At 43.5% G+C, this 15,354-nt stretch overlaps 1 protein-coding gene across 11 annotated transcripts in view; it reads right to left on the bottom strand.

Annotated features, from left to right (window-relative positions):
• Nucleotides 1–15,354, bottom strand: part of grip2b (glutamate receptor interacting protein 2b) — a 448,132-nt gene that overhangs the window by 60,574 nt on the left and 372,204 nt on the right. For all 11 annotated transcript variants that reach the window (XM_074649538.1, XM_074649547.1, XM_074649512.1 and 8 more), the window contains exons 7-9: nt 8,626–8,771; nt 8,057–8,204; nt 7,808–7,977 (exon numbers count right to left, since the gene is read on the bottom strand). In XM_074649538.1, coding sequence (XP_074505639.1) covers nt 7,808–7,977; nt 8,057–8,204; nt 8,626–8,771 — 464 coding nt within the window. The remainder of the gene's footprint in view (nt 1–7,807; nt 7,978–8,056; nt 8,205–8,625; nt 8,772–15,354) is intronic.

Genomic DNA, 15,354 nt, shown 5'->3' with positions numbered 1-15,354 from the left:
TGGAAAGGACCCTACAGAGAAATGAAATGTTTTTCTTACCTTTCGCTTGATCCGGTCTGTTTGTTATTGCGTGTCTCGCTCTAAGAAATCGCGTTCTGAAATCTCGTGTCACATCCACATTCTCAATATTCAGCGACGACATTGAGAACCTTTAAGAGAACACTAAGCTACGCTTTCTGTTCTACAAAACACAACAAACTCTGACAACACCATGGTCCTGTGGCACTCCTTTCTCCACTCTCACTCACGTTTCCACCGTTGTCTTCCAGCAACAAGTCACATGACACAAAAAAACAAACAGAAAAGGAAAGATAAAGAAAAGGTTTTATTTCTCTGTAGGGTCCTTTCCGTAATGTTGTCAGACACTTAACAATCTGAGCCCGTCAGTGGCAAAAAGGAGCAGCTGTAGTGGAGGTACATTGACGGTGAGGAGCGATTACATTACCGCTCATTTTGCGGCTGCCGTCTGCAGCGCTCTCCCTCAATACCTAAATAAAATATGCTGTCCCCATTTGTCAACTAGACACAAAAACATGGGAAAATATGGTCCAGGTTGAAAAAAAAAACAAAGTTACCCCTTAAAGTGTAGCTTCTTGTACTTTCTTAAAAGTAACTTTGTTTTTTGTCACTTCAACATAGATTTTAATGGAATGAATGGGAAAAAAGAGGGAAGAACAGATGAGACAAGCGTAGATAAAAGGGGGACAAGATGAGAAAAGAGGGAAGAAGAGAAGAAAGAAAGGAAGACAAGACAAAAAGAATAGAGAAGAGAGGAAGGAGATGAAACAAAAAAGGGAGAGGAGGAGGTGTGAGGCTGTAAGCAGCATCTTAAGGCGTACAAGAGAGGTGTAATAATGACTTTAATCACCATCCTGCCCTGTCACTCACTTCTCATTCAGCCGTCACTTCTCCTTTAACTTCCTCTCTTCCTGCTGTTTCCATGCTGAGATGAAACTCCCGCCCCACTACAATGCTATAGAAAGTAGAGCCGAGGCAAAGGTTTTAGTCTATTTCAGTCTACAATTTCTCATCTCGTTTTTAATCCCGCCTCTTTCAACTTCTCACAAGTCTCTAATCAGGTCAAAGAAAAATGCAACATTAAAGCAGCAGTGGGTAGAACTGGAGCAAATATGATTCAAATAAGTTATTTTTATAAAACGGGCACTATATCCTGACAGTAGTGCATGAGACAGCTAATGTGAAAAACATCATGTTCCTCTGTGTCCTCCGGTGCTTCTAACGGCATCTGCAGGATTTCACAGATCGGAGGAAAACAAGCAGTAAGAGCTGATCTGAGGTACAATACGCTGAAAGGTTATTATGGGATTTTTACCCAATGATGCCAAAAATGTGTTGCCTCCTGAAGCTTTAAGAGAGACACAAACAGATGTTTCCCACCAACCTGGAACAAATGCAAAAGGTATGTGTGCACATGTGTGATAAAGAGAAAAACAAAGAGTAAATGAATTCACATTTGTCTGACTTCAGTTGCTACGATACTGGCAGCTTCATCACAGGTTCTACATGTGTGTGTGAAGCTGTGTACACAAATACAGGCTCATGGTGTGGGGCGGCATCTCTCTGTGTCTCTATGTGTGTACACATGTCACTGTATGTGTGCAAACGTGTCATACTTAAAGCCCTCAGATGTGAGGCATTAACCTGGGATAATCAGCATCTCCCCTGTAATTCCACTGGCACTAATTCTCCCACAGATGAAACGCTGTCACTTGGCTACGGGTGAAGAAACACTCTTTCCACTAATTAAGCATAAAGTTGCTGTCGCAGCTAAAAAAAATTCTCAATCGGTGTTCTGCGAGAGAGGGCAGCGGGTAGAAAGACACCCGGATGAGTGCAATATTTATTCCTCTCTGGTCTGCATTGGGCAAAAATCCCATAATAACCTTTCATCATATTGTACTTCAAGTGTTCTGAGAGAAAACTAGACTTCTGCTCCTCCTCATGGCTCTGTTTTCAGGATTTAGAACATCTAGCCCGTGACGGGAGACTTTGGCCAATCACAGGTCATTTCAGAGAGAGAGCGTTCCTATTGGCTGTGCTCCGGGTGGTGGGCGGTGCTTGGTATTTCCTCATCAGATCTCAACATGCCTGCCGGGCCACAAACTTTCTCATTTACAGCTAAACAGTACACTACAAGATGATTCTGAGAACATTTGAGAGAAATAGGCATTACAGTAACAGAATATTGATCATGATCAATCAGTTTGATCAAAGCTCTTCCAAAAGCAACAAGTTTAACTCGCTTGTGTACATTTTTCAGTCCGCTTCATAACTTTGTATGTGTCATGAGAAATGACATTACATTTGTTCCCCTGTCCACTTAGCTTGAGGCTTTGTCATTAAAGGTACTGTTTGTAAAAATCATAAATGTCTTGTTAACAGCTTCACCTGTGGCCGTTAAGTCAACTAAAGTCAGCGTCCTGTTACTCGCGCTTGTGCTCGCTCTACATAGACATGAAGGAGCATCGCTCAACACAGTGAGGCAACACACGTCAGCTAAAAGCACAACATCACTCTATATTTCAGCTGCTTGGCAGTAATGTTAGCTGACCAGACGAAGGTCTCTCCATGAATCAATGCTGATACTGTGTTGTCCTGCTTCAGACTCCCGTCTTCTGCAGTGTGTAGTGTGCACGCATGCATGTGAGAGGTGGAGTGAGTGAGAACGAGCGCGGTGTGTGAGTGAAGGCAAGCAGGCAGAGGAGCAGAGACTCCGGCCCTGCAGACCAAAGCTACGGTCTCTCCTGTGTCTTCTGGCGTGGTCGGGGGGCTGGAGCAGGAAGAGTTAACACTGTTTAACAGACAGGCTACACTAGATAGAACTTTGCAGTTTTGGTGCTTCCGTGTAGTTTGTGTTGGAACAGCGTATGAGACACCGACCCGATATATACATGTAAGAAGTTACAAACAGTACCTTTGAATTGGTTTAGGAAAAAAAACATTAGACTTCAAATAACCATGTAAACTAAGTAAAATACATACGTGAACAACGTAACATTAGCACAGAAAACACATCACAAACGTCACTAACGTAACTTCAAAACAACTCAACAACACTTTGGGACGCAAAAAACGGTCTCCTGGTTTCAAGTCCTGTGTTTGTTGGACCCATCCACCTTCCTTCCCTCCCACCATGGGCAAAATACCTGTGATTATTCCACCCATCCAATTGTATTCTTGTATTCAGCGATTGGATGGCTAGACCTTCTGTTCTGGAAACTGCTTAAAAACCCCTTTATTGTCAATATACCTAGGGAACCACATTCTCTGAATGCCCTAGGTCTCTAGTTTGATCCATCATCCTCTGAATGCTCTAGGTCTCTAGTCTGATCCAGCCATCCTCTGAATGCCCTAGGTCTCTAGTTTGATCCATCATCCTCTGAATGCTCTAGGTCTCTAGTTTGATCCATCCATCCTCTGAATGCTCTAGGTCTCTAGTCTGATCTATCCATCCTCTGAATGCCCTAGGTCTCTAGTTTGATCCATCCATCCTCTGAATGCTCTAGGTCTCTAGTCTGATCCATCCATCCTCTGAATGCCCTAGGTCTCTAGTTTGATCCATCATCCTCTGAATGCTCTAGGTCTCTAGTCTGATCTATCCATCCTCTGAATGCCCTAGGTCTCTAGTTTGATCCATCCATCCTCTGAATGCTCTAGGTCTCTAGTCTGATCCATCCATCCTCTGAATGCTCTAGGTCTCTAGTTTGATCCATCCATTCTCTGAATGCTCTAGGTCTCTAGTTTGATCCATCCATCCTCTGAATGCTCTAGGTCTCTAGTTTGATCCATCCATCCTCTGAATGCTCTAGGTCTCTAGTTTGATCTGTAGGGACCTCACAAGACAAAGAGCTTTGGCCTACATGGGAAACCAGAAGCCTGATCACAGCAGGGGACCCAACGGTCAAGCTCATGAAATCTCGCGTCTTCACGCGAGATCTCAGTTGAATCCAAACGGGAGCAGCCCCATTGGATGAGGCTAACAGGAAACGTGGGCTCTTTTCCGGGGAAACGCCCACTATCTCAAGAGATAAAAGCACGCTACCTGAGTAACTCGCCCCCTTTTCCACTGCGACTCACGTTGCTCCAGGAGGTAACCTAACGCTGCAGCGTTCCCTTTAAGACCGAGCCACAGTAACTGACCTCGCCGGACGAGTAAAGACATTGTCGAGTTCATCAGACGTCCAGACCACCATACCTATAGAAGGAAGACCCGGATCCGCGTCCTTCACCAAGGAAGAGACGCCAGCCCCGCCGTCTTCACATCAGCTGCTTCCATCCGCTGCCACACGGAGAGCCAGCCCTGCCGTTCTTCCCCCGCTGACGAGCATCATAACGGCCCGTTATTGTCCGAGCCAGCGCGACGATCGCCGGACCAATTAACGAAGATCTGCACCACTATCGCTCCGAAGAAGCGATTCAAGTAAGAGGCTTGTATCTGGGCAGAGATTAGTGAAAGTGTATCACAATAGTTCATAATTATTGTGCTTTATAGTAAACGTACGGACCGCCGAGTCCGCTTGTTTTGCTTGTGTACTTTGCTTGTTGCTTGTTGTTGCTTTGCTTTGCTTTGCTTGGCTTGTTATTGTATTTTGCTGTGTATTTTACTGTATTTTACTGTGTTATACTGTGTTATTGTTGACTGCTGTGTGCACCCCGCCGTGGATTTTCCTTGAAAATCTCTTTGTGCTGCACCAGAGCGTCTCGGTTTCTTTCTCACTTTTTCTTTCTCTTTCATCGACCACGCGGGACTTAACAGTTCCGTTCGCGCGAGGTCGTTGATTTCCGTAACTCCTCCCTCGTGACGGTGACGCCGTCTCGGGATTTCCCTTGCTCCTCCCACACACGTAGACACGCCTCCTCACGTTCCCACCTTACTGATCACACGGGACTTTCATATCCGTTTGGGCGTGATCTGTAACGTTCGAGCAACCCCTCCCTCGTGACGGTGACGCCACCTCGGGATTTCCCTTGCTCCTCCCACACACGCACACACGTAGATACGCCTCCTCACGTTCCCACCTTACTGATCACGCGGGACTTTCACATCCGTTTGGGCGTGATCTGTAACGTTCGAGCAACCCCTCCCTCGCGTGACGTGACCACTTGCGTGGTGACGTCCACTTAGGGTGTCCTTTGCTCCTCCCACACCACACGTATACACATTTGCATTCACACACACATCTCTCTCTTACACACACACCTTTTCTTTTGCCTTTGTGTTTTTGTTTAATTCTAGTTTAGGGCTTAGAGCTGCATTGTAGGATATCCATTTGTTTATTAAGTATTGTTAATGAGTAATTACTGCTGTGATAAATATTGATTTAGATTAATGTTGTTAGAGTGTTTGTTATTGATTGAGATTACTGTATTTAAATATGTTTTATTGTGCATTCATATTGTAATAACAACTGGTTATGAGAGTTAGTGCTCGGATTCACCCTTCGCTATTCACCTCCTAAGTGTAAAGTAGTGTTAAAATACTGACCTTTGGAGGGAATATTTCCCTTTTGAGACTGGATTAACGTTTTGGTTATTGGTCCCTGATTCCAGGGTGGTGCCCCGTTCATTATTAATGTTGATTAATAACTCTTATTAATAATAATAATTCTATGAATATTATTTATTAAATTAGCTAATAACCAAACCTGTTCCATTTGTAAATCCCCTACAGATCCATCCATTCTCTGAATGCTCTTGGTCTCTAGTCTGATCCATCCATCCTCTGAATGCTCTAGGTCTCTAGTTTGATCCATCCATCCTCTGAATGCTCTAGGTCTATAGTTTGATCCATCCATCCTCTGAATGCTCTAGGTCTGTAGTTTGTGGCTGTAAAGTTTCATGATGCTGTGATTATCCTAGAGGTCACCCAAGGTCATTTTCTACAGTCATGTCAAATTTTAAAAAATGGTCTCACTACAATGAAATGTCTCCAATGGGTAATAACATCATAACATATTAATCCAATAGGGTTCATTGGATCCATGAGAATCTCCACGTTACAGTCATCCCCATATTAAATTCCAAGACTGTTTAGGGGCCCCAGTATGCAGAAATATTCAAATGCACCATTTTAGTTTAGGCAAAAATAATACATTTGTACTGCATGTTAAAAACTGCATGTGATTATCATAAAGTGGGCATGTCTGTAAAGGGGAGACTCGTGGGTACCCATAGAACCCATTTACATTCACATATCTGGAGGTCAGAGGTCAAGGTACCCCTTTGAAAATAGTCATGTCAGTTTTTCCTTACCAAAATTTAGCCTAAAATTAGCGTTCTTCCGGACAAGTTAGCATGACATGAGTACATCCCAATTCTCTTATTTTGTCGTTTCCTTGCTCCTCGCTTGAACCGGAAGTTGTTCTGGTGCGCCATCTTGAAGACCGTCCCAAAGCTCTTATTTCTGCACGGAGGATCGAGGATCGAGGATCGAGGAGGGATCTCTGAGGAGCGATGACCGAGGATACACGAGAGCAGCCTTCACTGAAGTCTTTTACCGACCGACACGCCCCCTTATTGGATATCAGTTACTGATTGGACGCTGCTGCCAACTGGACCGATCTGATAACTTTACCTCTGATCATCACTGGAGTTTTATACCGGAGTGAAAACAGATCACAGATTAAACGTTTTATATTTTAGTTGTCTTCTGATTCACCATCTAGTTAAAATCTGTGTTAACTGAAGCTCTGAACAGCAGCAGAAGGACCTGCAGGATCTCTGCTTCTCACACCGTCAGTGAAGCATCCTGACACTGAGAGGGGTTTATAATACTTGACAAACAAATTCAAAATAACTTTCTTCATTTATTAGAATGATTTTTCTTTCCATGATGTTATTTCCCCGTTAACTTTTATTAATGAAACTATTAAAGTCAGAGAGAAAAGGAGAGTCTGTCTGTCAGCAACAAACACCTTTTACATCATTTATCCTCATTTCCATTCAGTCACATGAGGCTGATGATTCCTGAACGTCGGGTTTGATATGAGTTACATCATTTACATTTTCCCTTTAGCCTAATAAATAATGTCCAGTGTTCAAAAGACACCATAGTCATATTCTGAGTTATTAAATAATGAACTCACAATCAGAATATCAATAACTACAGACGCTAATAATGAATAAATAATATAAAGATATTGTTCCAGTAGAGATGGTTCCTGGTCCTCTAAGCAGGACTCAGTCCACAGTAGAAATACAAACTGCAGCTGTTATTCATGTGCAGGTGTTTGTTAAACAGGTAACAGACTACAGAGAGGAAACACTGCTGCTCTGATAACTCTGTTTCTTCATTACTATTAGATCAGTTCAGACATAAACAGCTGTTGAAGCCAACTGACAGCTGATCCAGCTGTGATCAGCTGCTGCTGTCATCAGAAACGGACGTCGCTTCACGTGACGCTTCACGTGACGCTTCAGAGGAAAAGATGTCTCATGTCTTCCTTGTTTCCTCTCTCCTCGCATGGTTTCCTTGCGTCTCTCCATGCTTCCCTGGTGGGAGGGACTAAGACGCAAGGATGGGACGCAAGTGAGGGAAACGTGGTTCAATTAAGAGCTTTGGGATGCAGCCATGGTTGGTACCAATGGATTCTTTAGGTTTTCTAGTTTCATATGACACCAGTATCTTCACTCTTGAAAAGTCAGCCTGCTACAACCTCTGAAATGCAGAATACCGGCTGGGCCTGCTGGAGGGCCGTCGGAGTGTTAAGGGGGTCAAAGGTTGAATATCGATTGATAGACTTAGTCGACTTCTTACATACACAGAGACACACAGCTGTTCACCCACCTGTGTCATGCTGTTTCCCAGTTAGCCTTGTTTGATGGGAGGGGAGTATTTCTAATTTCACCAGTTCCGTGGTGCTCACTAAGAGCTGTGTCGCCTCCAGGACTGTACAGTGTTCTGTCAACGTCCCGTCTATGGACAGCAGGTGATCTCCAGCATGCAACGCTCCACATCTGGTAAAACACAGAGACGGGGAGAATAAGGAAGGAATCTTACCAGAGAGAAATACTAAATGTGAGAGTGCGTGTTTACCTGTCCACCACGCTGCCAGGTTTAACCCGGTCGATGACAATGACCTGCTTGTTTCGGTGATTGGCCGATGTCAGCGTGATACCCAGCATTGCTCCTGGCGACTTGGCGATTTCCACTAATAGTGGACCGGAGGCGTTTGTTACTGTGTCTGATTGGGGGAAAAAACATCAGAATAATATTGCTCTTTATTGTGATATGATGCTCCTGTGATATGAAAAGACAACAATGACATACTGTAGCAGAGTACCTTTACATTTCTGTATCACCGACATCAGTAACCTAGCAGACAAGCTTAAGGGCAAAAATGCCCTTGACAGCAACAACTATCGGATGTGATGACTTGGGGATTCTTTGCAATGTATTCTGGGTGAGTTACATTGAGCACTAAAAAAAGGCAGCGCTCAGCCTGAGGCGGCAGGAAATGCTAACACATCAACAAGAAAACATCCAATTTTAAATTTCAGTCTGGAAACTCTGGCCCCAAGCTTTCATCAAAGCATGTCTTGTGTGTGTGTGTGTGTGTGTGTATGTGTGTGTGTGCGTGTGTGTATGTGTGTGTGGTCTCTCACCCATGATAGTGACGTCATACTCTATCTGGAACAGGGCTTCCTGGCCGCACTGAGCCAATACGCTGAGGGCGTCACTGTGGTTGGCGTTGTGCAGCGGCACGCCATCTACACTGAGGAGACGATCTCCAGGACGCAGCGTGCCCTCTCTGAACACACACACACACACACACACAGACAAAAAGACGGCATCAGGGATTTAAATATAGAGAGAAGAGAATTGAAAAAGATGAGAATACAGAAACATAGCCAACCTAAAAACATTTTACAGCTAAACAGTACACTACAAGATGATTCTGAAACCATGTGAGGAGAGAAATATACATTAACGTAACAGAATATTGATTCATATTTGATCAGCGCTGCCTAGTTTGACCGTTTGGTCGGAGTTCAGAGTGATCGACAGCCGGCTCTCATAGACAGCAGCTGGACAGCAGACCTCAGATCAGCTCTTACTGCTTGTTTTCCTCCGGTCTGTGAAATCTTGCAGATGCCGTTAGGAGCAACGGAGGACACCGGAGGACACAGAGACATGATTTTTTTCAGGTTACCTGTTTCATGTACTACTGTCAGGATATAGCGACCGTTTTATAAAAATGACTTTTTTTAATCATATTTGCTCCAATCTCGCCTACTGCTGCTTTCAGTCTAAATTCATCAATTTGTTCTCTCACTATCTCAAGTTCAAATATGTTTTATTTGTATGATTTGGTAATGGCCATTGTTGAAGTATGACTTAAAGGGACTGTTTGTAACTTCTTCCATGTATAAATCAATCCGGGTCGGTGTCCCATGCGCACTTGTGTGTGTCTACGCTGTTTAGACAAGACTTCAACACAAACTACAGTGAAGCACCAAAACCTCTTGGTTGTATCTAGTGAAGCCCGTCTGTTAAACAGTGTTGGCCGCGGTCGGAGGACGCGGGGGAGACCGTAGCTTTGGTCTCCAGGACCGGAGTCTCTGCTGTACTCTGCTCCTCTGCTCATCTGCCTGCCTTCACTCACACACCGCGCTCCTTCTCTCTCTCTCTCTCCACCTCTCTCGTGCATGCTGCTCACTCCACACTGCAGAAGAGTTAGTTTAGCTCTGAGAATATCTAGTGAATGTACAGTGGACGTTTGTGCAGAAATAACTGCTGCAGCTCCTCCAGACCAACAGAGGTTTCCCGTGTCTTGTGAAGTGACGGGGCTCCGCAGAGAGAAACGTTATCGTCTCCGACCAAAACTCCGGCGTCTCCCCTGTTCCCTCCGGCCGCGGTCGGGAGGCCGAGGCAGGAAAAGCCAACACTAGGATCAGCAGTGATTCATGGAGAGACCTTGGTCTGGTCAGCTAACATTACTGCCAAGCAGCTGAAATATAGAGTGATATTGTGCTTTTAGCTGACGTGTGTCTCCTCACTGTTTTGATCAATGCTTGTTCATGTCTATGTAGAGCGAGCACAAGCGTGACCAACAGAACGTTGACTTTAGTTGACTTAACGGAAACAGGTGTCGCTGTCAACAAGACATTTCTGATTCTTACAAACAGTCCCTTTAACATATAGTGTGTAAAAGAATGACGGGGAAATATCGTGCCAAATGACAAAAAAAAACATTTCATCCTTTCCCTTTCTTATCGTCTACACTTTCTCTGTCATTTCCTCCTAAGGCCAATTCATCCTTTCTGTGTCTGCATGTCTGCGAGGGTCCGCTTTGGTCTGAGTGACGTGAATGCTGTCATCCACCCATCAGCGAGGGTCCGGGGTCCTTATGTGGATGTCAGCGTGCAAACCAAAGTTTTTGACCGTGCAGACAATACACATAGCAAACGCGCCGACTTCGAATGCTCTGGTTTTGTTCCATACTCCAGTCCAGTTGGTGGCGTATGCACCTCTGGCTGCTTTGCCAAGAGGAAGAAGAAGACAAAGTGGAAACTTGTTTCAAAGAGAGGTTGTGCAAGGAGATCTGCCATTACCCACATTTATACAATTTGTCTTTAAAGAAATACAAAGACAGACAAATGTTGTTGAACTCCTGGCAAACAACGTTATGGAGTGTGGAACGCCAGACAGATGCAGACTCTCAATTGTCGTATGAATGGAACCGCATGCACGTCCATGCGACTGAAACAAATGAATGAAAAAGAATGTCAAAGGCTTGACATCTTTAATCTCCTCCCTTCTCTATTCTGAGAAAGTTCACCTTTCCTCTCTCACCTTCCTCTTCTTCCTTACATCCTTACTTCACAGCGTTTTCTTTATAACATCTCTGTTCTGTCTTCATCCTACTTCCTTACTGTCCTACTTGGTCCAAACCTCTTTCTACTTCTACTTCCACTAGTCTCCGTCTTTCTAATCTCATCCTCTTTCCTCTGCTCTCATCTGTCTGAGATTTACAGTATCACTTCTCCTGGAGTTCAGATGGAGGACAGACCCAGTAAAAACAGCACTAAGATGACACATTATACTGCGTTGCTTCACAGTATTGGAAATACTTTTGAACATTTTGTCACGTGACCTGGTTTCATTTAAATTATGGTCATCTTCAAAAAAAGTCCCTGGTTGACAAAAACACTTTCACAGCTAAATATCTTAGAGGACACTCAACGACACATTTCAGGCCACCATTTGTTTCTCAAAAAATGGATAAGCAGCGTTTCGATTTGTTCATGCAAAGGGCTGATAGATGCTTTATGCACGATGCCAGAGTGAGTAATATATGATGCTAGCGCTGAAGCTTTTTAACATGATGATGTCATAACTTATATGATAGAAGTAGTTTCACAAGAAATATGGAGTCAAACAAATATAACAAATATTATAATCCAAAAACAAAAGGTTATGCCTCTGGATTTACCTGGGACACAGGTGGACAGAGCAGTAGTGGTAGTGCAGCCCCCCGCCCCACCCATACACACACACACACACGTACACACCTTCCCACTAAAAAAGCTGCAGGCCGAGTTCAACATATCAAATCTCTTGTTATACTTGTTATACGTTGTTGATTGAGACTGTGAAGACTTTAGGACTTCACTTACATTTGGCCTGTTTTAAGAGCCTGCAGGCTCCTTTTTTCTGTTCATATGATGATGCAGTAAAAGCACTTTCTTCATGATCCTGCATAAAACAGCATGGCTCCGACACTTTCAGTGTTGGCGCTTTAATTCCCACTGGGTGATGTGAAAAACGGAGGCACTCCTGGGACTGTATGGTGCTGTGGATTAAGTTTTCTCCGATTGGCATATAAATGGGATATAAAGCAGCATGAATATCTCATTCGTCTCCCCTGGACTGACCCACATTCTGAAGATGGTTTTCTCTAGAATGGTGTTGGATGGGCTTCGGGGCAAAATAACTTGAAAAGTAAGATAGAATTTAATCATGGTCTTGTCCAAGTCTGTCCCTGTGTGTGGACCTGTGGAGAATGAACTGCAATAAGGTAAAACCAATAGTGTTGGTTAATCTGCAATCAATTTTGACAAATATATACTGTATATATATATATACTGTATATTGGCTCACTATAAAGCAGCCCTTGAAGATGAGTCAAAGATGTCTAAACAAGTGTTCATTCACTTGTTCTGTAGAAACATGATGTAACTGCTCAGTTCCATGCAGTTATTCTGCATATGTGCTAATTTATTGCTGCATGTACTTCTTTCACAGATAGTTGCCACTAGAATGAAAATAGCCTCTCCCAGTGCTAAAGTGTAGCATCAACTGATTGAAGCCGCTGAGTGATCAGAGAAGGGGGTCAAACTCTTCCTACTGTGCCGTTGCTGGTCTAACTAGTGTACAAACTGCTGTACAAAATGGGACTGTTTTTAATTATTATTTGCTCCTGTTTGAGTATTTCTTTCTCTTAGTTCTCTCCATTTCTCTCTCCTTCTAATACAATAATAAATTTTATTTGGTGGCGCCTTCAGGACACCCAAGGACACCTTACACAGATAAAATAATACTGGAACAGATAAAAACAGCCAGACACGACTAAAACACCAGCAGAGCGAACAGAGCGAGAGACATTTAGGCAGAGACGTATGAGAGGGAATAAAACAGTACCAGTGTTGAGGGATGGACACAGAGAGAGAATAAAACAGTACCAGTGTTGAGGGATGGACACAGAGAGGGAATAAAACAGTACCAGTGTTGAGGGACGGACACAGAGAGAGAATAAAACAGTACCAGTGTTGAGGGACGGACACAGACTGATGGACACCACTTTGAACAGGTGAGTTTTGAGGTGGCAGTTTGAATGTTGTAAAAGTGTCAGACTGTCGGATGTGAGGAGGGAGGGAGTTCCAGAGCCTGGGAGCAGTGCAGCTGAATGCCCTAGCACCCATGGGTGCTGAGGCGTGAGGAGGGGGTGGTCAGAAGACCAGCTGAGGATGAGCGCAGGAAATGGGCTTCTCTCACTCACTGATACAACAGAGAAATAATCCACCAAACACAAGTTTCCAAACTTTTTTTCCCAGTATATAAACTGGAAAAACAAAGTTCAGAAAATTGTGTTTGGTGGATTATTTCTCTGTTGTTACAATGCTAATGGTCATTGTATTTTACATGGTTGGAAAGCCTGTTTACTTACCTTCGCAATGATGTCCAACTTATAAGGATCATGCATTTGTGGGACGAGCAGCACAGCTGATTATGTGGGTAGCACCCAAGAAATTTTTTCCAAATGCTCTGCCAATGGTAAACAGTGTATTCTCCTGTTGGTATTGATTCTTGTTTTGAGTTATTTGGTGGATTGGATGATTGAACTCTCTATCAGTAACAAGGAACAAACAAGACATATTGGCTATTTTACACTTTATTCATTTAATACACCGTCAGGAGCCTCAGTAGAGGTGGAAGATCCATACGCAGCCACAACAGCCTGGCACCTCCTCCTCATGCTGGTCACCAACCTGGTCACATGTTGCTGTGGGATGGCGTTCCATTCCTCAACCAGGATTCGTTGCAGGTCAGCCAGCGTGGTTGTGTTGGTCACTCTAACACATACAGCACGCCCAAGCTGTAGTGTTAGTGTTGAATTGGGTTGAGGTCTGGACTCTTGGCAGGCCGTTCCATTCTCTCTACTCCCACATTGTGGAGGTAGTCTGTGATAACCCTGGCTCTGTGGGGGTGAGCGTTGTCATCTTGGAGGATGGAGTTAGGTCCCAGATTGTGGAGATATGGGATCGCCACTGGCTGCAGAATCTCATCCCGATATCTCCCTGCATTGAGATGGCCTTCAATGATGACAAGCCTTGTTTTACCAGTGAGGGAGATGCCGCCCCACACCATGACACTGCCCCCACCAAAAGCTGTTACTCCTTCGGTGCAACAGTCAGCATAGTGTTCTCCACGTCGTCTCCATACTTTGAACATGACATTCCCCCACATGTTCAAGTTCCATTGTCTGTGTTGTCGACACCAGCGCAAACGGGCCTGATGGTGAAGGGCAGTCATTGCAGGCTTCCTGGTAGCCTTATTAGAATACACTGTTTACCATTGGCAGAGCATTTTGGCAAATTTTTCTTGGGCGCTCCCCACATAATCAGCTGTGCTGCTCATCCCACAAATGCATGATCCTTACAAGTTGGACATCATTGCGAAGGTCAATAAACAGGCTTTCCAACAATGTAAAATACAATGACCATTAGCATTGGAACAACAGAGAAATAATCAACCAAACACAAAGTTACAAACTTTTTTTTCCCCAGTATATATATACCTACATAGCCTAAACAAGCAAGTTGTCATTGTTCCTTATAGACAAACAATAAGATGGGGTAGCCAAGCAAGATTTTGGTTGTAAATTAATCTGACCTTTTTCTGACCTATACACTTTGAGGATTATAAAAAAGTAAGTTCGAAATATATATTCATGGGGTGAATGGGAACCCGCCCACTAGACTAAATAGGTTGCACTGAGAAACTGTAGGTGGTGATAGTAAACTTATGAATGTCAACTGTCATAAAACTCAACAGAAGAAGAAGGAGGAGGCAGGTGTTTGTGTCCCATTGTGTAGTTAGATTATTCTGAAAAGTTACATTAGTGATGTTGTGTTGTTTAAGTAAGTATTTTAAAGCCCAATCACAATGTCTTTCCTAAACCTAACTAAGTGGTTTTGTTACCTTAACCTAACTGCGGCCATTACTGTAGTTTTGCCTAAACAAAACTGCTACTGTTTCATGGTAACGACGTGGCGTTAAATGACACACGAAATGCCGCTTCACATCGTTAACCCTGTGGTGTGAAACGAGATGCGGAAAGCCTAAAAGGTGTTGTCATGCCTTCCCATGACATCAGGCTGTAGAGGCAAACCTTTAGATTGTGTTATTAAGTTACTCTACAATGAAAAGGCTTTTCATGGTTAGTATACTTGTCTAACAAAGCAAAAATAAATAAAGTAAAACCAATCTGTATTTACTTACTGATTGGGAGAAATCTAATTTAAATACGTCCCTCCTGCATGGGAACGTGGGCTTGGCTGCTAGCCCCAATTCAACACAATACTCACAACTAGGAATTACCACAACAACCAATGATATCTAGCCAGACGTTCAACCATCCAATCAGCCCAAAGCCAAGTTCAGAAAGTACACAATTTTTAACTGGTTGGAGTAATTAATTAGGACAGACAAAGTGGAAATGAGCAAACATGAAGAAGAAAGTATCACACTCTGATGTATTAAAAAGATAATTATATTTGTTGTTATCAAGGTAAATGTAACATCTTTGTATAGATTGTCACCCAGTGGTG

This window comes from Sebastes fasciatus, chromosome 1 (genome assembly GCF_043250625.1).
Source record: "Sebastes fasciatus isolate fSebFas1 chromosome 1, fSebFas1.pri, whole genome shotgun sequence".
Taxonomy (NCBI): domain Eukaryota; kingdom Metazoa; phylum Chordata; class Actinopteri; order Perciformes; family Sebastidae; genus Sebastes; species Sebastes fasciatus.
The sequence above is the reverse complement of the archived record's forward strand: the minus strand, read 5'-3'. Positions and strand labels throughout refer to the sequence as shown.